Below are 27,005 nucleotides of genomic sequence, written 5' to 3'. Positions count from 1 at the left end.
ATCCTAATTTAGACACAGAAGAGCACGAGGCTTGGCTCACCTTTTCACTGTATTTTGTTCTGACAACACAAGCACGACTAATCTACCAACTGATCATTGGTTTTTAAAGCCCCACCGTGGGGTCTGTGTGGGACAGGAGCTCCTGGCTGGAGATGAGGTGGGAACAAAAGAGCTGGATAAGCGGGGAGGGGTCAGGAGAGGGCAGAGAGGGCTCAGGTGCCTCCACAGTGTTGGGTCCTCACGGCAGAGACTCCTCTAAGACTTGCCTGCGCTGGCCACAAACGGGACTGAACCGAACAGGTCCTCTGGTGGAGGGGGCTTGGCGGCAGAGGCAGCAGGCTGCGGTCGGTCCGTTTCCATGCTGGCTGCTCTCTCCACTGGCTTTTCTGTATGTAAAGATCACAGAGGTGAAGATACTTAGATCATTTACAGCAACGTATTTTTTATTTTTATTTTTTTAAAAAAACACATGGACCTCTGTGGTCATTTGTAAATCTGGAATTGAGAATTGGAATTTATTTTCTGTTTAGACAATAGTAACTGTGAATAATATATGCAGTATCCTATGATAGTGGTCACAGGTGAATTTTCTTCAAACGCTTTGTTCTCTAACAGAAACAGATTATTCTATTAGTATAAACTCACAGTTAAGACGATGTACACTAAACTAGAAAGCAATCAGACAGAAAACCTCCATCAAAAACTGAATCCTCTTACAAACAGAAAATTGTTAGAAATCATTCTTTCACCTTTATCTGGTCAAAACGGCAAAATAATCAAAGTAACAGAATTCAGACGTGTCAAAATTTCTTTCTTTAAGGAAAATCTGTGATTGGTTGTTCATAACAAAACAGCAAAGATGTAAAAGCCAAGGAATCATTAAAAAACCTGAATGTGTACAAAAACTTCCTTTAAGTTTTAATAAACATCTTTTGAGATATACTTAATTGACAAATATACATTAAAAAAAATGAAGGGGTCACTTGCTTGCTCTGAGCATGTCAAACTCCCGGTCAAGCAGCTCCTCCTCTGTCAACTTGGAGAAGTTGTCCTCACCGAAAGGATTCCAGCCTGACATGTCTGGGGGGTTACTGACTGTGCTGCTGCAGCTTTGAGACACTGGCGTGATCCCATCTGAAACAAGCAGAGGGTTTCTGCTGTGGAGAGAGTACAACAGTGATTACCTGTTAGGGGTGGATTCACCTCCAGAGCACATTTCTGTTACGACGACGACAGGTTAGTCAGACCAAAGGGAGAACTCTGCTCTACTGAAAACCTCTGAAGGTAGGGATGTTTGTCTGACCCATTAAGTTCACAAATCTCAGGCAACTACACCTGAAGACTACTTTACTGTTGCATGTAAATAAATGTTCCCCACAATCCCCTTTTAATGCATTCCTCTTCTCGTTTTTGGAAAATGTCAGTGAGTAAGCAAACTATATGTAGCATAGATTAGTCAAAGGTTTTATAGAGGGTAGTATAGAGAGAAGAAGAGTTTCTCTATGTTCCTCTCCAAGTGAAGTGTGTATGTGAGATATCAGAATCAACTTAAATCACATTTAACTGACTTCATATGTTGAGAAAAATCATTGTGAAAAAGTGCAGAACACACATTTGATTGATTATGTTATGAGTTATGATTGTGGCAACAGCGGCTGTGAAGGCATGCAAAATCTACTATCTGTTATCTGGTTTCATCTGAAATAGCGATTGACATTTACATTATTTACTTCCACACAAAACAAGATTAAAAAAAGACAAACACACAATATGATAACACGGACATTACCTGGGGTTAGTGTATGAGGGATCCACAGGTGACGGTCCTCCCATCTGACAAGGTCCAGCTCCAGTCCCAGCAGTGGGGGTGGTCGCATTGTAGGAAGCCAGTGGAATCTGGAACTCAATAGGGGAGGACATATAGGGGAGAGGCTGCTGAGCAGAATGATGCTGATGCTGATGCTGCTGCTGCTGATGGTGATGATGATGATGCTGCTGCTGTTGTTGTTGTTGTTGCTGCTGCTGCTGGACAAAAGCCTGTTGGTACTGGTGCAGCTGTTAAGGAAGGAAGAGAGGGAGAAAAGGGGGGAGGGAATGAGGGACGGACCTTTGATTTCATGGCGCACAACGATGGCAACAAAATGATGAAATGTTGTTAGAAACCAGTTCTGGATTTGGAAAGCTGGGGACACAGTGAAGGGGAGGGATGGAGGAATTCAAGTCAAACAGCGAGAAGGACACAAAGCTCAACAAAAGAACTAAGTTTCAAAAGTAGTTAGGACCACCTCGAACACTGGCTGACAATTTTAAAGCTGCATTAATTGATTTTGGTGGACACAAACTCCAAAACAATCTGACTGATAAACAGCTTCAACATATCACCAGCTGTTGTGGGTAACATGTTAGTTGCCTGTTTTTAAACACCCACTACAAGCAGAGCAAGATTTGCATACACTTGGTCGCCACCTGCTCTTTAGAAAATATCTGACTCCTTAGATTTTAAATGTTCCACTTCCTTCAGCAGCTTTGTCAAAAGGGTAACATTTTTCCTCCAGCTAGACATCTGAATCTGACTAGATCAAAGAGGCTCCTTCTCCATTGGAGATGTAACATTAAAAACTGTTACTGTTCAGGGACTAAAGCCTTAGAGCAGCGCCATCAGACCTTTGAATATAAAAACATTTTTTATGTGAATTGTCTTTAAGAGCCTTTAAGAATCAAAATGTTTAAACTCAAAATCAACCTAATAATATACTCCACGTTTTTATTACCTCTAACCAGGGTCTCAGTTTAACTGTTCTTGTTCCTCTGCTTCCATTTTTCAAGTTTTCTCGACAAACCTTATTTGAAAAGCACTTACGCAAACAAGTGTTGTGCTTTTATAGAACTGTACTGTAAGTAAAGTGGATCTGATGTCATTACACCATATTACAAATTTGCAGTCACTTAGCAAAGCTTCCTCGCCACAATAAGGAACAGGTCTAAGATCACAGAGGAAACACTGCTTTTAAACAGTTAGCACGTATCGTGGGAATAAGAACAGTAATTTCGAGAGGTGCTCTCTTCTCCTGCCTGTGAACTGCTTCATATGTCAGGATGCAACACAGAGGAAACTGCTCGATTTCACCCTCTGTTCGATCCCCTCGTGGCTTCGCTCACACCAGATTGCCTCTGAAATAAAACAGATGGTACATGTTCGGCGGGAAACAGACTAAAAATTGCGCCGCCCTAACAGTACGCATTTGGAGGACCTGTGTTTGTGTGTTTGATTCAGTAGCTGCATAAATACTACTTTTCTGAATATTTGGACAGAGTCAGTAGGAAGTTTGAGCGTCTGCTTCCAATGCTGCTTGGCACAGACATGAAGCAATTCGACTGAAAAGGACTGGCTGCCAGTGTTTGGAACAGAGAGAGCAATTTTAGGGCATTCTGACATTAAATGAAATGTTCAGCTCCGTGTTATTTCATGCTGCGTCTCCATGTGTTTCACTGTCATTTGCTCAAACTATTTATTGCAGTTTTGGATACAATCTTCTGCTCTGATATTCTGTCATGATTTTGAGCTAGAAGCATCCTGAAATGCTTGAATGGGCTTGAACAAAAGCAAACTTAATTTGATGGATGTCAATTTTAATGCAGATAGCAAATCAAATGGAAGTCCTTGCAGCTTTGGTACCAGAGAACTCACCATGGCTGCGTACTGAGCCTGAGCCTGGGCCTGGGCAACCTGCTGCTGGTACATCGGCTGCATCATCATCTGTTGCTGCTGCTGCTGCTGTTGCTGGAGGAGGGCTTGCTGCTGCTGAAGCTGGAGGGACTGCTGCACAGCCTGTTGATACTGAGGAAGGTTGTAAACAGATCAACAAAAATGAATATTCGCTCTGAGTAATGGTTCAAGAATTACTCAGCATTCCCAGAGAAGTTGACTTCTATGGTGAATAGTTTTATGTTTATTGATGTTGATGGTATACCTGGAGGTAATGCAGTTGCTGTGCATTTATATGTTGTTGCTGCACCGCTTGTTGTTGTTGTTGTTGGTGATGATGCTGTTGCTGCTGAAGCTGCTGCAGACGTAGGTCACCAGGCTGTAGCTGCTGCAGGACTCGGTGCTGCTGACTGCTGGGCTGGGGCTGCATGGATGGCTGCCCTGAGCCTGGAGTGGGAGCTGAGTGGTCAAATCAAGCAAGTCAGTTTTATTTATAGAGCCATTACCAATTACAGTTTGCCTCAAAGGGCTTTGTAGAAACACTTCAAGCAAGTTCAAAGAAATTTTGTGGTTGGTGAAACCACAGAAAGCACAAATGCTAAACCACATCACTACTGTCACAAACATGAGATAATACTTGAAACCAAATCTTTGACTCAACTTCATTTTATTTAATTATTATTATTATATATATTTATATTATATTGAAATTTTTTGCTGAAAGTAAGTAGAGCTATTTCGAAAAGTCTAAAATACAAAAAGAACCTAGCAGAAATGCAAACCTTTCTGGCCGTTGCTGACAGTTGCTGGAGGCACGGTCATCTTGACAGGGGTGACAGTGGCGAGGGGCAGGACATTGCTGTTTGCCGCTTTTGGCCTCTGTCTGGGAGCTATTGATGTCTCGGTCGGACCCACAGAGTCTGTTATCCTAGAAAGAAGATGTCAGTAGTCGTGATTTGATTTTTTTGTTAATCATTACATATAAACCGTGTCTTTCAACATGTGGATATGAATGCATAGGTTTACACTGTGCACCATCTGAATGTTTATGGTATTGTTCTGGCCACAAATGTTATAATGTAATGTAATGTTATAATGTAATGTTGCTCTTCATTAGCCCGATGGAGATAGTAAATAAATAAATTAAAGCACATTAAATACAAATACTTTCTTTTATTATTACATCTGGTAACTATCTGAATGTGTTTTATGTTTATGGCACAAACAAGGACATTTTGTTTCTTGTATTTTTTTTTAAGAGAATGTCACTAAAGCTTTTCTGCTGTACCAGGTGGTAAAAGGAATAAAAGAAAAAAACATAAATATGCTAAAAACATGTTTATTTTCTTTATATATACCCAATAGTGGTGCCACTTAATGTCAATAGAATGTCTTTAACACAGATATTCGTTTACAGTTTTAAGAGGCTTCACAACAGAGTATAAGTAGCTAGTGCTAGTTTGTATCATAAGAAAAGCAAAAAAAGACTGTTCCAGTCAGTAAGCAGTACCTGGCTTTTGTCATACTTTTCTTAGCAGCGACCTCACTAGCCGTTAGAGGCTCTGGGAGCGATGTAGGGATGGGAGAGTTCTGGAGAAAGCAAAGGAGAATTATATTAATAAGGAATGACTAAAACAGTCAAAGCCAACACTGACTGCTTCATTCTGATGACTTACAAAAAGATTTGGCACTGGACAGTCTTTTCCTGCTAATTTGAAAGCAAAGTAGGACACTTGATATATATCTGGTCTCTTCTCCTGGTCTGGCTCGAGCATATATCCTGGAAAAAAAACAGAAAGGTCATTTTATACAGCAAGTTGGGCAGAACAATACTCTGCTGCTGAAATGTAGTTAATATGCATCTTCTATCTTTGGCCACTTGGTGGAGCCGTTGGTCAAATAATATACAGAGGAAGCTCCGCTGCAGGACGCAATAAGGGAAGTGGAACAACTTGAAAGCAAACGAGGCTGTCATGACTGACAGTCCATGACTGGTTCAAACAGGCTAAAGTTGTGTAAATGCATAAGCAGATCCCTCTGTGGGTGAGCACAGTAGAGGGTGAACACTGTCTATGTTACATGGCAAAACAGGACTGTAGGAGCAAATTACAAACTAGCTAAAGACAGAAAATTCATAAAATGAGAAACAAAAAAAAGAGCTCTTTCTGGAATACCTCACTGTATAAATTCTCAAACATTTGCACCAAATTCGATGTAACTGAAGGCTACAGTCAAGTTACACAATCTGGAGAAAACTTTTCACCTCAAACATGCCTTTTCTACCGTTGCACATAACAGTACACATTGAAAACAGGGCATAAAATATTAGCACAGTGCTTATGCAGTAATGACGAGTAAGTCAAACCATGTGAACAGACATTCTTTTTAAAAAGGAGAAATATATAAGTGATATGGCAAATAAATGAGCCTGGTTAGTAATTAAATACTCCTGTATCATCAGAATACACATTGTGGCTTTAACCCATGTTAACCCAAACTTACTGATTAAACAGTGCAACTTGAAGGAGAATTTGGAGTTATCTGGAACGATAAAGGTTCCATCACATATGGCAACTTGACTCTCCCCAAATGGAAGTGAGAAGAAACACAGCTTGTACAACAAGCATCCAAGTGCCTGTGGAGAAAACAGAAACAGTGCTAGAAAAGGACCTGAACCAAGTTAACTTTTAGGGCTGGGTACTGCTTGAAATTTTCAATGCTGCTGCCAACACAATACTGTTTCACTATTGGTACTGCTCCTCTATTACACCATATATTTTTTTCTATTAGAGCCTTTTTCATTTTTAACAAAAAGAACAAACCTGCATCACAGTTTGATTTAGCCTACACATAAAGGTGCCATGAAAGAAATTTGCCTAAATAAAAAATACAGCTCAAAACCAGCAATATTAAGATTCAAAAAAGGAAATAAAAGTGAAGAATAAGTAAAGGCAAAGCATCTGATTTCGACATGGTGTTTGGAACTCAAAAAGTTTCAATACTTGGCTCTAGTAGTAACAGTGAAATGAGAAAATAGACAAAACTGGAGATGTAAACCCGCACTTTGCATAGATCTTTGGTACCGGTACTTCCCTCACTGCCTTGTAGAGTTGACACCTTTTGCACAGCTGGTCGACTGGTAAATATGTCTGGCCAAACATTCAACCACTGGACCAAGTAACCAGCATTACTTCCATAAGGACAAAAGCCGTTCTTGCTCCACTATTTTCGGGGTTAGGAAGAACAAATGCAGACCTGATGTATTTTATCTTTGCAAGATAGGCTATATATGGACCAGCCACAGATCAGTGGCAACATTACAACCATAGACGGGTGAAATTAATGACATTGATCATTTTGTTATAATGTGATGTTCTGCCAGAAACCTTTGATCCTGGCATTAATGTGGAAGCTTTTCTCACTCCTGAAAACTGAGACTTCTACAACCGTTTTAAAAGCACAGTATCTTAGCGGGAAGGGAAGTCCTAACCTTGACAATACTGTTTTCCTACTGAGAAACATAAGGCTGCTTAGCAAAGAATTAATGTTTCTAAGTCAGTGGCTAAAAAGCTGCTTTTAAAAACAAGCCCAGAGTCTGCTCCCCTGGCAATGTGGCTGTCCAAACATTCACATGCAAAAGTGCCCTGCTCTCAAATCATATACGCAGTTAGCGTTATATTTGGCTCTGGCATCTTTTTGGTGATGATGCAGCTGGAGATGAAAGAGACTTTAGAATGAGCAGTAGCGTTTAGCGAAAGCTTTGCTTTAAAAGGTCTATTTGAAGACGGATATTCCTCACAGTTTTCCACTCAACAAACTAATCCAGTCTGATACCAAACTCCTAATCCGATTTAGACAGTAGACAGACATATATTGGCCAACAGCTCCAAAATACATATGACATTTGTGTTAGGCACAACGTATAAGACTGCAGAGTTTCAAACATGTGGCTAAACATAAAACAGGAAGTGAGAATGCAGGGGATAGTTCACAGGAAGTTGCAGTTTTTGTTGAATGTCCCAAAGTAGCTCTCTTCTTACAGTCTGAGGTCTGTTTAAAGCTTCTGTCTGTTCATCTGTTAACATACACACATACATAACATATATACGTAGACTTACAGTTTTATTCACAGTGCCATGTTCATTAGAGTACATATAAAAAGACTGGCTCCAGTGGCTGGCACATAGACAGTTATTCAAAAGTACAATTTATCAGCAGACATGCATGTGGTAGTGAATACTAATAACGTTAAATTTGCCTGGTATCAAACCATTAAAACTTAAAACTTTGGCTAACAGTCTCCTTTTTGAAGAAAGATATCTGTTTTTGATTCGGTAGTTCCATTTTTATTTTACTGGTAATTTGTTTTAATCTTGTTTCTAAGTTAAACAAACACAACATGAAAAAGTTTAAGCAAAGTGCACACATTTATAAGCATAAGGTGTCCCATCAAGAGCCAAATCCTTATATCCTGTCCAAGCCCTTGTTCCTGCCTCTCTACTTCGCACCCTCACAACAGCCAAGGCCTATTTCACACAAGCTTACCAAGGCCCTTATTATCTCAAAGTGAGGTCAAATAGGAGAAAACAGGCGGTAGGCAGAGGTAGGAATAAGATGAGGAAGAGTTCTGGCTTTGTTATGAATGATGTTTCTTAATGTTTTATGAGGGAAAAACACTGTTGGAGAGCTGTTAGAGGCAAACAGCCCAAGGCAAGCCAGGAGATAGAGACAAAAAGAGAGACACTTGGAGAGAGAGAGAGGGACAGAGAGAGGGACAGAGAGACAGAGAGAGAGAGAGAGAGAGAGAGAGAGAGAGAGAGAGAGAGAGAGAGAGAGAGAGAGAGAGAGAGAGAGAAATGAGAGGAACAACCTGCCCAGGCAGAGTGACGCCTAGGACACTACCAGGACAAACCTGCTTGGTAGGGTACATGACACACACATACACACACAAAGCAAAAAGTAAGACATTACCCATATATCAGCCTTAGTGGTGATGGCTTTCCCTGCATACAAGTTAATCATCTCCGGTGCACGATATGAAAGGGTCGTGTACCTGGGAAGTTCAACAACAGGAAGTCATCAATGATAGGTCAATGTTCAAATGACTAAGCATCAGAGTTTAAAATGAATTAGTACATTTACTCAAATATGTACTTAAACAGGTTTGGGGTACTTATAAATGATTTCTTTTTTTGGCTACCAGGGAGCAGTCAAAACACGTACAGATCAATGACATGTACTGTCACCTCGCAACTTAATATGGTGATCTCAGCAAACAGTTGTTTATTTACACAAACAGTTGTGTCTCTGTCCACCCTATGAACGTAAGGCGGACAGAAACATGTAATGTTTTAGTCTCTAGCTGCTACTGAAAGAGCTCTCTGGCTCTGTAACTGCTCGATGCTGAACTAGTTAATTTGCCACTGTGCCTGTCTGCTGTTTGTTGTTGAGCAGTGTAGAGTGTGTAGAGTTCTTTTGCTTGAAACAGCTGCCACTTTGACAGTGGTGAGTGTGAACAAAAACAGTAAAGTTGCAGCCTAATGTTTTATTTTGTATTTTTATTATTTTGTGTTTGGAGTAAACCCAGCTGATTTGTCACCACAGTTCAGAGGACTGATGGTTTCTGTATGTCCAGTGTCATGAAGAGGGAGAGTTTACACTCAATCATATACTGCCGATAAGTAACACGCACTGCACTTTATTGCAGCTATAAATGTGGGAAAAATTAATAGGCCAGATCTCAAAGGACCGCTATGATTTGACACTACACAAATATAGAAGCTGACACTGTAAAAGACACCACCAAGACAAAGGGTAGGGGAGACCATAACTGCATAACACACCATCATCTGTAACGGATCAAAACAGGTGTGATTGTAAGCAGTGGTGTGTATAATTTTGGTTTACTTGTCAAGGATTATGCAAATGTATTCCAGCAGACTGAATTAGTTGGAAAACTTTGAGAGCATAACAGCTGCTGCTGGTCTGTTGGCCTGGGATTTTCATTATTGCAACACTACCCTGTTAAGACAGAGGTCACACCTTTTCTCTTAAATAAACTGACCAGTTAATAGCCATTTAGTAGCCATCCCATACTCTATATGTTGTAATAATGTTCTTGAATTTCCCCTGGGATCAATATCTATCTACCTATAACATCAGTTTGACCAGTCAGTGACATTCAGAGGTGCAAACTTTTCCTTGATAGATCCTGGGTCATCATTAAGGACTATCTCAGTAGGTGGAACATGTGCTGAACTGAAATAAACGTACTTCTTAATCTCGTCCTCCACAGCAGTCACTCCATCTTTAAGTGGCAGCAAAATCTTGTGAGTTGCACTACCAAAGTCACATAGCACATAATTTCCCTGGTCGTTTAGTAGGATGTTTTCAACCTGTCAAGAAAAACAGACAAGAATTAAGACTTTTTAAAGAAGGAAGATAGGGTATATATAAAGTGACAAGTGCAGCTGAATGGTTTCTCGGCTGGCTATTGTGAGCACAGTGTCACTGATGATCCAAGAACAGAGCTGCAACCCCAGAACTTTTGGATCTAGATTTGTAGTCCAACCCACACCACCCACAGGAAGAACAAAAGAGCAGCAAAAAGGTTACAAATGAGGATACAATCATGTTAGTGTGCACCTCCTACATATAGGAAAGTACCTGTCATTTTGAAAGTGTTACAGCCTTTTCACATTTTAAACCTGCTCAGAGTCTGTGTGCCCTCTGCCCTCCATGACTGTTCTGTTCTTGTTTGGACCACAGGCAAATAAGATTTATGTCTCAAATCCGATGTTTAAGATAGACTTTCCGCACTGTTTTTTTTTTGCAAGTGATCAGATCGGATTTGTGTTTCCAGACATTGCCAGCCTATCTGCACGAGTTGCTGTGGTAACTACGTTGGTTTCAGAGTTGAGTTTTTAAATAATGCTTTGATTTTTTAACCACAGCAGAGATTACAGACCTGTGTAACAACACAAAAACTGCAAAGAAGGGTGTGAAGAATGACAGAGTACAAAATAAAAAAGAAATGAAGACAGGGGGAGGAAATACGTGAAACAAGCAGCAAGAGAAATACTGAAATGAAGATGAGACTGCCTCAAAGTATAACAAGGGCATAAGACATAAAATATAAAGCCAGCAAGACTCTCGACATAGAAAAGGAGGAGACCAAAAAGAGGATCAAGAGAAAAAGATTTCAAACTGTCCAAGGAAAACAAAGCAAATGAAAGCAACACAGAGTGTCTCAATACTGTTGACAGCCCAGGGTTAAGGGACTTTTTTGCACTCTCACTTCCCCTGGCAATGCGTGACGGGGCCTCCACGGTCTTTTGTGCCCATGCAATGTTATGTAAGCCATGTAGACTGAACAGACAGATACAAACAGCGAACAGAGGACGGGCCTGTGGAGCTGAAGGGACCACACTGTTTAGAGGCTTGTCCAGCTGGATGGGGTACAGCAGCCCACTGATGGAGCACTGAGGAGGATTCAGCCAGGGTGGGAAATTATCTGCAGCCTCCAGGCATCAGCAAAAAAGAGGGTAAATCTGGGTCGTAGCCAACCTTGATTTGAAAATCAACTCTAAAAATTAAGCCAGAATAATGTTAGTGAGGAATTTCAAGATGTACCAGCTGCTGTAGACTGTAGAAGAAAGAGGAAAAGGTGTTAGACAAAAAACTAACAGAGGTGTAAGGACAAGAAGGGGAGGAAATAAGAGAACAAGCAGGCAAAGGAAGCGGTGGAGCATAAGAGGAAGCAGAGGAGTTAGAACAAGCAGTGAAGTGAAACCAAAGCATTCTTTCTTCTGTTGACCAAGCAGATTTACATCATTTAAGTTCACAAATGTCACTTGACGTTTATTGTAATAAACAACTATTCAAGCTAGAAGTTCTGGCTTTTCACTGCGTTGACATCAACAAATTCATTAGTGTAGATTTTGTGCACAGCACCACACTTCTCAACTTTGCCGAAGAGTGTGTTATTTTTGGGAAGGTTTCTGCTGAGTAACAGAGTAACAGTAACAGTAACTCCATATGTATTCCTTCACTGATTCGGTTCCTGCTTCAGGATTTTTATTTTATTTTTAAAAGGCAGACCAACTGCTTGTTAAGTACAATGAATGTAGCAACTAGATTGCCCAATCAGGATTAATAAATACAACCTATTACCACTGTATTGCAAATTTATATGCGTAGTCACTCAAAGTAAGCCAGCAAGTAGGTTTTATTTTTGGTTAGCGAAGTGTCTTGCTTGAAGAAAAAGGAGTCATGACTACTGATGATTTTTGTCAAGGATTGAAGTTGGTGCCGAAAGATTTAATCAAGAAAAGCCTTCAGGTATTCATCAGAAAGTTCTGACAGCAATGAACAGTTTAAGTCACTTATCAAGCAGAGGCTGCAGAAAATCAGCCGACTTTAGCTCTTAAAAGGTGAGTAGTCGCTATCACTTAAACATCGCTGTAAATTGAAAATCTTTCAGTTTTGGACTGTTGGTCTGACAAAACAAACAACCCGAACATGTTATTCAAGGCTCAGAAAAAAATGTGATGGGCATTTCCTTAAATCTCATAGAATCAAAAAATGATTGAACACTGATATTAAAAAAATAATAACACCCTCTTCACCTTTAGGTCTCTGTGAATGATTGGTGTCTTGCATTGATGCAGGCGGGCCACAGCCTCGCAGGTATCACAGAAGATGTGGAGGACCTCAGCCTCACTGAAGCCCACATTCAACCGCTGGTTCATCTGCTTCACCACCTGACCCGCTGCAGGAGAGAGGTGGAGGAACAGCTTTAGGGAGCCAAAACAGCTTATCAGTTCAGGCTGGGAAACCAATACCGGCCAACAAGTCTGCTATTTTTATAGGAAAGTAATTAGCAAAGTTTTCACTTGTCCTGTATACGCTTACAGTCACACTTAAAGCTTTATCCTAATTCTAAAATGTAATATTTACAGTATAAAAAATGGCATCTAAAGTTCAAGGAGGCCTTTATTATCCCCAAGGGGCAATTTGTAGTACAGTCAGCAGTATACGCAACCAACCTCAGCATGACAAGTGAACAAGTTAAGACACATTAAAGAACACATTAAAATTACAGCATAAAAATGCAAAAACAAAGCAAAGTTAAAATAAATAAATAAATTGCCATGTTAAGTAGTTATCTAAGATCGTATTTCATGTTACCATAACAAAAAGTCAGTAAAACAGAAAAAGGAAAAAAAAAAAAAAGCCATGCGTCCTCTGCTTTAGCGTACTGTCACCACATTTCTAAATTAACTAAATACCACATATCTAACTATCTGATGATTCTCGGCAACCAGAGTAATGTTTTAATCTAAACTTGTCCATTGAGGGCAAAACCACTCAAAAGAGCCTTCAAAGCTAAGCTGAGCCAGCAAGCTGCCATGATCAAGAGGTGGGCCACACAAAGGGCAGAGGCAGCAATAGAGAATTAGACACATTAAAAAAATGTTTTGGACCTTTGTACACAAGTTGGTTTAACTGTATAGCCAAATAAACTAATGTAGATAGTTGGTGAATGTTAGAATGTATTTATTACCTAATTTACAAAAACGGTGACATGATACAAAGACCAAACACCACTTACCATCACCATCAAACTCAAATTTGCAAGAAAAAACCTTAAAGACTTGAAATAACTTTAATTTTGCTTAAACTTCAAAAAGTTAAATTATGAATGTGTGTAAAACACACGGTCATGTCATGGTTTCAGAACATGTGTGTATTTACAAACAGAGAGGCCGTACCTTTACAGTATTCCATGAGGATCAGGACCTCCCAGACGCTGTCCGACACTACACTGATCGTGGAGTCCAGGTAGCCGACTATGTTCTTATGGCCTGACAGCTCCTTCTGCAGATGGGGTGAAAGGATGGAACTGATCAGAACAGAAAGACATAGACATATTCAACTAGTATTGAGCAGGTAGAAATGAAGATCCCATTAAATGTGGAAGTGGTGTGTCTCCAGAATTTAACTGTTAAGGGCATCTCTCCAATCACACAATCTTACTCACTGTGGCAATTACAAACAACAAACAAAACTGTTCCCACACACTTTTGCCTGTCTCCTGAATTGCTGAGGGGTATTCATGTTTGGACGTGTTCAGCAGTCAGATGTTGCCACTCAACATACAATTAAGAAGGAAGCAAAAACTGTGGCCTGGGATAACGCTTTTCTTGCGTCTTTATACATGGTATAAGCAACAAAACAAAAAATATAAACTGCATTAAAAATGGTAGATGAACCAATAATGTCATCAGTTACAGATAAAGTTGCAGTGAGTTGAATCAGGTTTGTTTTAGGCACTAATAAAATGCCTAAGTTTGAATACGAACAGGATACTTTTGAGTTTACGCCTCCTGGTTTTACGATACACAAGCAGTGAACATCTGTGGAACCACATCCAAATTTGCTAAACACCAAAGAAAAAAGTGACCAGAAAACAAAACCCAAAAAGTACAACATCTAGCTGAATTCAGTCCAGCCTTTGCAGTCAAGCTAGTGTGTGAATGTGAAAGAAGAATGCTTTTTCTTTTCTTTCATGTTCTTACACCATACTGATCTCTTAACTCCACTAATCTTAATTCACTTGATTTATTCATTGGATTAAAGTATCAGTGTTTGAGACTGCCAAATGCCAGCATGAAAAGAGACCCACTGCTGTGTGTTGTGGAAACTGACACACCTAAGGCAAAGTCCCAACAGGCCAGGACTGTGTCAACGTTTAAAGTCAGCTGTTTGTGTGTGTGTGTGTGTGTGTGTGTGTGTTTATAACAAAGCTGATGAGGCAGTGAACAGACACACAAAGCTGGCCAAACAGCTCAGAATGAGCTGCTCACTGACAAACTGGGGTCAAACGTTCAACACGAAACATCTGCTGTTGTCCAAGTTGTACATGTCTGGTATATTTCAGGATAAATGAGCATATTTAACTTTGAATCACAGAAAACACCTTGAATTATCTGCTGTAATGATGCAAGTACAGGCTGTGATAGATCAAATGTGCTTATCAATAGACCAGGTGCATTAATACAATGTCTGCCAGCACACAACCAAAAGTTTTTTGTTCTTGCCAGATTAGAAATGCTGGAAAAGAGGATGGACTAGGAATGCATCTTTAGAAGGTCTCATGTACCATTTGAAACAGCAATTATGCTAAATTAAAAACCTAAAAACTGAGAACACCCTCATGAAATTTTCAGACAATGAGCACTGCGTCTTGAAGTGCTAATTAAGCCCTCAATGCAAAAAGTGAGAAAAATATGTTCTATCCAGGGAAGGACAGTACAGAAATACACACAGGGCAGACCAAGTTTTGGTTGCGGTGCATTGACTGACAACGTAACAGCAAAATAATGGCCTACATCTTTTGTTTTCACCTATAATACAACATTATTCCAACCCACAGCTTCCCAATAAAGGACAAGTAATAGATCTTAATCACCTGTTCCATCATCAATATTTGTGTCAACAAAATTAATGTGCAACGAACAAGCATATTTAAAATGAAGATCTTCAAGACAAGCAGGAAGACTTCAGTTGAGTTAAGAGATAATTTCTCAACTGTGACTTAACACTGATACTGCGCTCACCATGATAGTGATCTCTCTCTTGTAGACATTTAGATCCGGGACGTTGTTGACGTACATCCTTTTGAGAGCGCAGCGAACACCACTGTGCGTACGAGCCATAAACACCACTGAGAAGCCTCCTGCAAAAACACAAGATAAGTCAGCATTTCATCAGCATACTGAAGTCAAAATTACACATAAAAATTGTTTCACAGGGGGACAGTTACACCGGCTCACACAAGATTTTATCCTGTCTTAAACAAAAAATAAAATCTAACTTTTATTCCTAGATTTCCAATGTCCATGTCACAAGCGAGCTGGGATAGGCTCCAGCCACCCCGCGACACGGCAGCAGTACAAAAAATGGATGGATATTACAAGCAAACTTTCTGCATATGATTAATGAGATTTTCAATTAGAAAGCCATTTTTTAATCAAAATATCAAAATTTTGCACATATTTTCAATATCTGTTGAGCTGAACAGACATGTTATGCATTCACGTGGTGCTCCTGGACAACAACAGTGGAGGGCTGTGAGTGCTGCCAGCTGTGAATGTGAAACTTAACAGGAGTGCAAAACATGGTAGTGCTGAACAAGAGACTGAACAAACTCAGATGTGAAAGTTAATGCAGAAAAATGTGTCGATCAGATAAGGTGTCATCATGCCAAGATTTCTAAAAGGTCTCCAAGACCTGACATTTCAACAGCAGCTAAGTCAGAGTCATTTTATGGAGCAAGAAGGCTAAGTTCATGAGGCTTGCACCAGCCACCTCCAAATGAGTGTAATTCCAGTGTAAAATACATCGAAATTTTACAGGAAGGAGATAAGAGAATGAAACTGCACAGGGTGAGTGAATTTTTTGTGGGTGGTTTCTGGTGTGGAAGTAGACTGCGTTGACAGGGAGAAGGTGTTTAGATGAGGTGCCAGAAGCTGTTGTCACTGTCCTTTGTGTCTCTCAGGTTGAATGGAGACTAGCACTGTGATGGTACAGTCCCCAATCTCATTAGAAGGGATTCACTTAGTCACTGAGTGGTGGGCAACAAAATCCACTGACCAAGGAAAAGAAAGAAAGGATCAACAATGGCATGATAGGTGAATAACAAGTTACCTTAGGTCAGATGAAAAGCAGCATGGATTTGGATTGGGAATGAACAGAAAGGGTGGGAATGTGAAGTGACCAGTGGGCACAAAGGCCTCCATTGAAGAATCTATCCACACTGTGGTAAAACAGATTTCTGCTGATGTGAGGACAGTTCAACATAATAACCTCAAGTACAAATATCTAATGCAGGTTAAAACCACAAGGACAGTAAACAGAAGATAGCAAAAAAGTAAGGGAAAGCAAATATAAACAAACTGAGGTGTCGTCTTTGCTTGTATGCAGTCACAACAGTCAGAGTTAGTGTAGCAGACATTATCAGATAAGAAGAGGTGACTGATGTCGTTATACACCACAGAGGGATAAACAGGCAGGTAATGAGACTAAAGACAAACTGCTGCAGCAGAGCTACAGCTGATCATAAAACAAGACAGAGCAATGAGAAACTGCCATGAACCACAAAAAAAGTGACAGTACATTTTGAATGAGACTGGTGTTCTGCCTGACAGGGGTTTTTATGTTCTTTTGCCTGATTTGATTTGAAAATCAATTTCAGATCACTAGCATCAAAGATCAACAGGATCTTAAATTAGCACACTTGACATTCACAAGGTCAAGGTTAGCAGCATATAGACAAACAATAAAAACTAAAATAAAGGCAATATAAAAATACAGCCTGCTGATAAGACAACAAAATAAGCAGCTTATATACATTATGCTTATGTTGCTCAAATTGGTAACTTTGGTAACAAAATACAAAAAGCCCACTGTAAAGGAAACAAAATACCATAACAAAATGTGGTTGGGAATTGACTTACTTGAATAATTGACTTAGCAACAGGCTAAATGAGAATGGTGAAAAAAACTGAAATATGATATTTGCTGCATTTATGAATGAAGCTACTCAGCAGTTATATCCACACACGTAGCCATCTTAAAAAAAGATAAAACTGAGGAAGAAATTCTGACAAGACAAAGTACAAGAGCTAAAGCTGTTTACACCTGCTGTATGCTGTTCATCGATTTGTTTTGGACTGCCATATGTGCTAAGGTTATCTTGATGGTCACTCCAAACTGCAGGCCAGGCTTGAATTGATTTCCTGTAATGAGCTAGTTGCTAGCAAAGCCATCCAGAGACTTGCTGGAGTGGGAGAGAACTTCTTGTGCTGCAGGATGCAGTCATTTACAAAGACTCTACTTTCTGCAAGCTGAAACCCAATCCTGTGATGCAGAGTCTGCTTTACAACCCTGATGTATAAGAAAGAGCTACCTGTGAGTCATTTCTGCTGATCTCAAGCTTTATGCACTTTTCTGAGGCAAAGACGTAGAGGTCGCTTAGACTGGATGACAGTTTTTAAAAGGCAAAATCCATTTGCTCGGACAAAGGGTCGAGAGGCCGAAAAGAGTAAGCTGCTCAAGTGTGTGTGGATATGATACAAAAAAACAATTAACCGTTACTCAAAAACAGAAAGCTGACCAAACTCAAGAGCTACACCTAACAATCAAATTCACTCCCACTGTGTTGCCTTAGAGCAGACTATAAGATGTTTTTGTCCGAGACTGTTGTCATGTTGGTTTGAGGGGTGCAAACGAAACAGGTGATCTCAGATGAGGTGTACTGATTTGCACCTCCAGTCATTGATCCCCCTGAATAGAATAATCTGTTCATCTTATCTCAGACCCATCTCCAAGGTGCTCCAGCAACAAGCACCTTGTTAATTTTGTCCACACAACTCTCAGACATAGAAGTCTGCAACAGCTCATGACAAGGTCACACCTTTAGACTCAATTGTTCACAATACCTCATGACATTCCTTGACACCAGATGTTACTCTGCTCTCATTAAAAAACAACTATTCTGACCGATTCTGGCAGCCGGTGTTGTGTTTCTGGAGGGGAAGTACCTTTGTAAAGAGAAGATCAAGGCCGCGGCCCCGGCCATCCTACCAAATGCTTCATGTCTGCCTGTTGGCCTGCTCTGGGACTGACTAGAGCCATATGCTCCAGGATCAAATTCTTACTAAATCAGCGCCCAGGACCCTTTGTTGCCTCAAATGACTATGCCAGCCACGGAAGTGGTACACTATTGAGCGTATTATTCTCCTGAGTGGCTCTGGATGGAATGATTTGTTTGAAGGGGCTTTGTTCCCAGCATACCAACTTCCTGAACAATTAAGAGACCCCTAAACAACACAAAAGGCTCCTCATCGTACAGGAGACCAGTTTCAATCAATGACAACAACAAAACTGTCTGCAATGCAAACACTGATATTCGAAGAGACAATAAATTTATTGAGACAATAAACTTCAATGCAAATACCATCATGCGTACAGTCCTAAACTTTACAAACCATGTCTCAAAATTACTACAAATGACAAAACTAAATATGATGGAAGCAGAGAGGGCAGTCTACAAAATTCATATAAATAGTGGTTTATTTCTACAGTTTCAACAACGTGCCCCCTGGATGATCAAGTATCACTAGTCACCATTGACTTGAGAGAATACAATGACAATGGGAGTTTATTGACACATACCAAATTTAGAGGCTCTACTTGGTCTTTTTTGGCTTTATTTCAATACAAAAAGCAAAAACAAGTAATGGGGAAGAAAAAGAGGAGGTGACACACAGTAAAGGGCAATAGGTTGGTGGCTCTATCACGAGACCTAGTAGGGCACCCCCCACCCATCCACCTACCCATTTTTGTAGCCTTAATTGCTGAGATGAAAAAGCTCCACCTTGAACAGATGTTAATGAATGTTGTGCTGAGAATATCTCTTATCACTCTTAAAAGAAAAAATGTATGCAGGACTTTTTCTTTGACGATATTTTTGCTGTGTGGTTGTTTGTGTGCAGCCCCCTAAAATCACTGAAATTCATCATTTCAGACAATGCATTGATGATTGGTTTAAAGACTGAATTTATGAAAGTATCCATAACATCATCTGGCTAATGGTTATTTTTTTTTTATCATTAACGCTGTGTCTAATAAAGCTTTTTGATCAATAAGAAGTTTATTTTCTTAATTTCTCCAGTACCGATAGCAAAAGCGATAAGATCAGACCTTATCAATATTATGGTCTTTAATAATTTAGCAATAGGGGTTGAAAAATTACTGGGTTTCGGTAAGCAACCCTACTAGCAACATCACTGTTATTTTTGACTTTAGCAGTTTAAAGTGAAATAAGAAGTTGAGAGTAAGGATTTGAGAAGATTTGATTAGCAGAATTAATACCACATTCCGATGGATACAATGCTACTTAATACAAACCCTAGGAGCCAAGAGGCTGCAGCTCATTTTAGAAAAAAACCTAAAAGAAAAACAAGCTCAACAAATTTGCACATTTTCTTTCCCCATAACTCATGAATTATCTGCATTCTCATTTCCTGGCATTGTTTCAGCAATCTTAAACTCACTAAGGTAAATAGACTGACATATAAGTTTTGTTAACAGTAGGCAACATTTAGGAGGAAAATCCTGAATTCATCAGGCCTAAAGAAAGGAGGGGGCGTACTGACACTAAACCCTGGTACTGGGTGAGGGCTGTAATTACTGGAGAATTTTCCCCGGCCCTGCATCCAGCACAGGGGACCCTGACATCACTGCAAAGTCTGACTAACTAGGACAGTCACAGGCAGCCCACATGACAGCCCATGGAACAGGCTTGGAAGAGGGTCTCAACAGCATTTGTGAAAGAGATTCCCAGCATGCCTTGTGATATAGGCAAGAAAAAAAACTTCACAAGTTGTAGAGGAGTGTCTTAAAGAGATTAGAGGATTTAGCGAGATGCAGCAAACACAAATGATACATTTTCAGTTTCTGCTCAGGCACAGCTCACAGATGTTCTTCCTCTGAAGCATGATGTCATCTGCGATAACTGACTGCTCTCTGACCAACAGTCACTGTTCATTTCACTTTCTTTCTTTGTCACTCATTTCATTCAGCAGCTTTATACTTAAACTAATCTGATATTTTAACTTGTTTAAAAGCTACAGGTAAAAATGTAGTTCAATTCAAAGTGCCTCTGTCAGCTGTAGAGCTACATTAAAGATGGGAAAGGGGAGAATGCCATTTCTTTGGAGAACATTTGGAGCAGGCTTAGGTATTTCCTCCTGGAGGCCCCATCCCTGAACATGAGCCCACAACACTTCCCCTACGAGTCCTCGCAGTTATAAAGCTTGAAGATAAGAGTAACTGGCATAACAACGTAAAGTAGCTTGTGGTTGCATTACATTACAAACAGTGTGATGGAATTCTTGCATTCATTTAGCTTGTAAAAAGTTGAAATAAGAAAAAGTGGTTATCTGAATACTTTGATAGCCTTTATTTCATATTTAAATGATGAAACTCTTCAAATGGAAACAATCAAGAGGAAATAACGTAAGAGCTGTGCAATTGAAATTTTCACTGTTTTCTGTGGCTCCATTGGCCTACAGTCTCCTTTAGGTCTTCCTCCCTAACTTCTCCTCAAGTGGGTGTTATTTCATAAGGAAAACTATCTGAAGATATGCAACCTTAAAAAAATTGCCAGTTTGCCAACTGAACTTTAATGAAGTGGTGAATGAAGTATTCAGACTTTAGTCAAAGTAGGTATACCTCGATGTAGAAATCCTCTCAATAATCTCAAGTACAACTGGAACAAGCTTCACTGTTAGTATCAATGACCATAGCACAACCAATTCTGAGCCTTTCAATGATCATTGCTGATCAGTCGACAAACCAAATCAGTTGTTATACTTTACTCAATTAACTAATACAATTAGGACTAAAACTACCTTTGATATGGTCGCGAATGACATTATCCTACTTTTAATTATGCAGTAAAAAAATACAAAGGAACAAAATAGAAACTGAATTCAACCCTATTCCAAAATAAAATTTAAGTTTGATCAACTGTCTTACAGAAACTGAATTACAGCATGCCAAAAGTTGATACCATTCTTCTACATTTCTGAATACTTTGTGCAGACCAACATGTGCCATTTTTCCACAATAAATTTAGAAAATGCATTTCCATTAATGACATTCATTTTCTTTGCCAGTTTGCCATGCTGTGCCAGCGGCTCTTGCTAATTATCAATAATGACTTTTTGATCCCAGGCGCTTTAGCAAATCCTTTGAGATTTTATATTATACAGACTAACGTGGGAAGGGCTTTTGTTCTTTGGTTGGGTAATGTAGTGACCAAACATCTTATTTGGTAACTGCAACAAGAGCCTGCAAGTAAAGGGGGCTGCAAACACATTTCAAAATGTAACAGATGTCTTTCAGTTTCATACTTTGAATCAATATGACAGTAGGGTTACCTTATTTTCTTCTACAGCCCAGACCATCTCCTCAAATTTTTCATGTTCTTCAGGCACTGACAGTCATGTCAGTTTGCAAACATCAAACCCTTGTATCCTTTAAGCTAACCACTATCTGCTAAGAACACCGCCTTATCTGTTTCTCTTGAATCCTCAAAAAATACAACTTAGCAATACTCAGAAAAGCATCGGTGGCATAGGTTGTTGGCCTAAAAATAGAAATGCACTTGCTTTTAGGAAGGAGTTGAGAGATTCTGCACTCTGAGCTTTTTCCTGACAGGACACCACAACACTATCTCATCTGTTCTGGACCTTTCAAGGTAGAAATTCTGCTGTGGTCTTTGGACAGATAAAGAGCTCTGAAATTTGACTTCTAAATGAATTCTAAATCTAAATTTATACTAAATTCATTATTTTACATTAAACATCCCTTTAATGCAATTAACCTAAGATGCTACAAACTCTGTCACTGAAGTTTCCTCTTATAGACAAGTTAGAGTTCCATGGCCGTAGCAAGGAGACAAGAAAACCAAGGTGGTTGCAGGTCAGATATTTTTAAATTTTTGGAAGGCCAGGTGGCACTCTGCCAAAACACAGAGGAGATAGTGGGATGCTGCAAGCATGCTGGACAACAATGAATGAAAGGTGCATTCAGGGAATCAGGGGCAGCTGAAAACCTCAATCTGGCAAATCTAACAATTTCTCTGTAAATCTAACAATATATACACACACATATATATATATATGAAAATGAAGATAATGAAGCTCTTTTTTGTTGAAAAAAATTGTTAAAATAACCACTTGAGAACACTTTCCTTGTAAAGACAATCAGTAAAGTAGTATCTTGATTCTCTTCATTACCTTTACAGATACATTTGCTCTGTATTTAGCACCACACTGGTGTTCCTCACAATAGAAAGGTCATTTTCAGCTGGTAAGTGCTTTGTACATTTGCTTAACACCAGTGCTGAATTTGAATATGACCACATCGCATGAACAATTGCAATTGCAATTCCATTTCTTTTCTTCGATGAAGTACTGTCCCAAATATGTAAAGCTGTTTGTCACAAGCTTTATAGGCGTAGAAGTTTTTGACCTTGGAGTCATCACAAGGATGTTCATGCACATTTGTGGGTGATGCTGTACACACTCCTGCTGATTATTTCAAACTTTTCTAATATTCTCTTGATCCGAAGATGCCCTTAATATTCAGAAAAATGCAGCAATGCACCAACAAAGGCAAGGAGGAGAAAGATGGCACATTAGTAAACACGGATGCAAACAATGTTAGATATAAAATACTTCTAAAAAATCTGCTCTGAAAATGTTTAAGGAAGGAAGTGCATTCAACACATTTGTTAGGGATAGAAAAAACTGACACATGTCGTGTACACATATTAACTGTTTGTTTTTGAATCAGTACCAAGTAGGTATTGGGCTTTCATACTAGGAGTGAGCAATCTGTCCAAAAATATCACTATGTATTTAATTGCAATCACGATTTAAACTGCAATCTTTGTTGAAAAAAAAAAGGTTGTACAGAGAGAAAGACGGACAAACTTCTATATAATGATGCAAAAAAAAAAACATCCTGATGAAGAAAGCACAAAAGAATAAACAAAAAATCCAAAAGCAGAACTCTGAGTAATGCTTTGACAGCTTTGTGTTATCCACCACAAATATAACTCACCTGCTTCCCCCTAACACACAGCTCAGTTCAGGTGTATACAGTAACTCCTGCCTGACAAGTGAAAACTGCAAACATCACTGCAGACATGCCATGCCTCACGAAACTGTCAACCTAGGAAACAACACTGCCTCGTCTCTCAGTTTTCCTTCTTCCACCTTGGCCTCAGTTAAGCACAGGAGCCTTGACTGTAATCAATCTAATTTGTACCTTGACTCAGGTGAAAGATGCAAAGCACTTAAAAAGATAGGTGCAAGTCTGTGAAGAAGTATTTCAGAGAAGCAAGCCCATAAAAGGTGATATGCAGCAATGAGCGTACATGCTTTTTCATCCTGGGCTTAGTGCGCTGGAAGGTTCTGGCAGTCAGCTCTCATGTGTCTTACCTCAACAGTGTTTACAACAGAATCGACAGACAGAAGTGGCTGCTCTTTGGAGGCATTACGATCAAACTGGGAAAGAGAAAGAGGTGCTGCTGGACGAAAAGGATACATGAGGAAGAAAACATTACAACTACAGGGTCAAATGTGAGAGAGACGAGGCATACAAAGGAAACCGAATAATGAGGAGGGAAAGGACTAAGTTAAACAGGTCAAAAGTTTGAGGAGAACAAGGTACAAGCGCGACTTTGGAAATATAAAAGAAAAAACACTGGAAAAAAGAAAAAGTCACAGACCTTGGGCAGTCATCTCTACTTTTCTTATCCTCTCTGAGAGAAAAATACTTCGTCTCACCACATTAACATGAAAACTGCTGGGACATAATCTAGGACACTGCTAAGCTGTGATGAGAAACAGCTGTAATTTTGTCAATAATGGGAGTGCAATGCAAAGTAAAATAAATGCCAGGATGGGCAGTTTCAGTGTGGGGTCAGACTATAAATTGTTTAAAATTTTGCCCAATGTGCTCAGGTCAGACTAAACAACAGGTCTTTAGTGGCTGTGTAGGTAAGTAGTAAAGTATGCCAAATACCTATAGTTTACATAAACATTAACAAGCTCCACAAACATCACCAAAAAACTGATAAGCTTGCTTGGGCCACCTTGCAGTCCCCTACATATACTCTATGTGCTAGTTTCTTGAGTTGTCACAGAGCAGGTCGCACAGCCTTTTACACAGAGTAGAACTTTCTCATCTTGAAATGCTGCTTGAGTTTGTACCACTACATAATATCGTGGCCCTAGCTATTTGAAAACTACATTTCTTTCATGTAACCTTCAAGTAGCTGCCACCAATGTTTTCTGGTGTTTTCCAAAGAAGCCCATCTAAAGAGGATCCATCGTCTGTAAAATCAATGCAATTTTTTTGTGTCTTTTGGCATCAGTTATTTATCTATTAAAGCATGGTCTGAGTGAATACTTGATTCTGACTGGCTGCAGGGTGTCAATTCATTCCTGATAATGGAGACCTACTAAGTATCTGTCAATAGTCTGTTCACTTTCATCCTTAACATGCATTTGTGTCTCAAATATGTAATGCTTAAAAAAAAATACACTGCTCAAAGAAATAACCATATATGTTCCAGTGGACTTCAACATCAGTGCTCCACTGATCGGTATTTCCATGAGACCCCAGTTCAGTTGCACATTTGGCGTCATGCCCTCTTCAAATCGGGTGATGATGAATTGGTGGAAAATAATTCATTTGCAGTTTCACAAAGAGGGGAGGGATGGCAATGCAGAGAGGCAGATACAGAAGGCCTCAATGAGCAAGCACAAAGGCAGCGATTACCCATCACGGGACCAAGTGCTGCATCGTACCAGCATTCTTTCTAGGGTGCTAGCATAAGACAACAAAGGGGCACAATGTGCCTATTCATCACCAGTACAGTATGCTAATAATGTAGATGGGATGTATTCTCATCACTCTCCCCTGGTAGAGAGGGAGGATCAAATAGGTCATTCAAAAAAACAAAACAAAAAACAAAAAAACATTATCAAAAGGAATGCTCTGACCAGCACTGTAATGATTGATGAAGCCCCTCTTAAGCCACAGAAGCAGCAAGCAAGCAAAGTAATTAGACATACACTCATTTCAATCAAATTACAATGCTTTTGGTGTACATAACTGCTGGCAAATAGTCACTCATTGATTCATTTATCTACATTTACTGAAACTTTTGTCCTAATGATATGATAAAATCGTGTTCTTGTTGTGGAGTGTTCAGCTGTCCAAGCAAAATATCTTTACACAAGACCAGGGTCCATATTAACATTCACCAAATGTGACTAAAAATCTACATCTGCAAATGGGGTAAGTAACGTCCGTCACCACTGGCAGGTTGCTGTCATAGCCCTACTTCACTAACTCTTATCATAACAGTTTTGTGTTGCCTCAACACTGCACACAGGTGGCAGCATGTGTTGTATGGCCATCAATAATTATATTGAAAGCTGTGATGAACCCTCAACGTCTCTTTAGTTCTCCAGCTAGCTTGGTGCTTGCACTGAAAACGGATCCCTGGTAAGTAGCGTGTCACACAACTTTGCTGTGAAGAATACAGGAAGACGCTGCAGTAACAGCGTATGAACAGTGATTTTTTTTATTTGCTTAATATTCGGCTTTCATTTATCATATTCTCAGCTAAAATGAAAAGACTGCTCAGGAAATTCACAACAAAGGGCTTATCAAATGTACTTCACAAACTGTTTGTCATATAATGTGAGCAAAAACAAGTGAAACCACATTTGCATTAGTAAATTTCAAGCAGTGCAGAGTCCAAAAACCTGTTTGGTGGATGCGTGGCCTCTGTCCAGATCACAAGTGGCAAAGGACAAAGTGAAAAAGCTGCATGTTCACTGTGAACACAGCAGCTGTCTGCATGGAAGCAGTGTTTGTATTTCTCCTGTTTACATGATCCGTGACTTGTCGTGGTCAGGGAGTCCCTGTGACCAAGGCTGAGAAACTTGCACTGCTCTCATCTCTTCTGCCTGACTTACACAGAGCCATTATAAACCCCTCTGTGAACATTTGGAGATTCTGCTGACAGCAAGCCAACTGAGTAAATTTGTGGAAAGTCAGCATTTTGAGAGAAAAAGCTTTTTTTCTGACCTGCGCATGTGACTCGTAATGCACACACAACACTCAGGACAAGTCAGCTGAGAGTTAAGCTTGTTTTGAAGCTTCCTATATGACGAGTGTTAAAATGATGAATGAAAAACACACAAGGAACTGCTATGAAGCACAAAGTCAGCAAATCTATGATCCTTAAAAGAAGCAGGTGACTCTAATTAGATGAGGCAATGATGAATTATAACCTTGCTGCTAACATGCTTATAAAACTGCAAAGACAGGAAGTGAAACCAGTGAGCCAAGGTCTTCAGAAAAAAGCAGTGACATTTCAGTAACAATTAACCAACACAAACGAACATGAACTGTTTGTTTTGTACCTATAGTGAGTGGTAGGTACAGCAGTTACGTAAGGTCACGGTCTGGAGAATAAATAACACTAACATAGGGGTTATTATGCAAGTTCAGCTGACAACAAGACACGTTCCATTTATCTGTTAAATGCTCAGGGGCTGTTAAGCAAATAGCTTGATTAAATATTCTGACTCCAGCTACAGGGTGATCAGTTTAGGAACAGGGTCTGCCATCTAAAACA

General features: G+C 39.7%; 1 protein-coding gene across 2 annotated transcripts in view; it reads right to left on the bottom strand.

Moving 5' to 3' along the window:
• bmp2k (BMP2 inducible kinase) overlaps positions 1–27,005 on the bottom strand; it is a 43,244-nt gene that overhangs the window by 10,121 nt on the left and 6,118 nt on the right. The window contains exons 3-16 of one of the 2 annotated variants that reach the window (XM_046385896.1): positions 15,328–15,446; positions 13,480–13,585; positions 12,334–12,476; positions 9,980–10,101; positions 8,678–8,759; positions 6,209–6,341; positions 5,383–5,486; positions 5,217–5,296; positions 4,489–4,634; positions 3,972–4,165; positions 3,689–3,838; positions 1,790–2,055; positions 988–1,157; positions 267–386 (exon numbers count right to left, since the gene is read on the bottom strand). In XM_046385896.1, the coding sequence (XP_046241852.1) occupies positions 267–386; positions 988–1,157; positions 1,790–2,055; positions 3,689–3,838; positions 3,972–4,165; positions 4,489–4,634; positions 5,217–5,296; positions 5,383–5,486; positions 6,209–6,341; positions 8,678–8,759; positions 9,980–10,101; positions 12,334–12,476; positions 13,480–13,585; positions 15,328–15,446 (1,935 nt within the window). The remainder of the gene's footprint in view (positions 1–266; positions 387–987; positions 1,158–1,789; positions 2,056–3,688; positions 3,839–3,971; positions 4,166–4,488; positions 4,635–5,216; positions 5,297–5,382; positions 5,487–6,208; positions 6,342–8,677; positions 8,760–9,979; positions 10,102–12,333; positions 12,477–13,479; positions 13,586–15,327; positions 15,447–27,005) is intronic. The other variant, XM_046385897.1, reaches the window with a different exon arrangement.

The sequence above is a fragment of the Scatophagus argus genome, chromosome 4, assembly GCF_020382885.2.
Source record: "Scatophagus argus isolate fScaArg1 chromosome 4, fScaArg1.pri, whole genome shotgun sequence".
NCBI classification, from domain to species: domain Eukaryota; kingdom Metazoa; phylum Chordata; class Actinopteri; family Scatophagidae; genus Scatophagus; species Scatophagus argus.
Note: the sequence above shows the minus strand (reverse complement) of the source record. Positions and strands in the feature narration are given on the sequence as shown.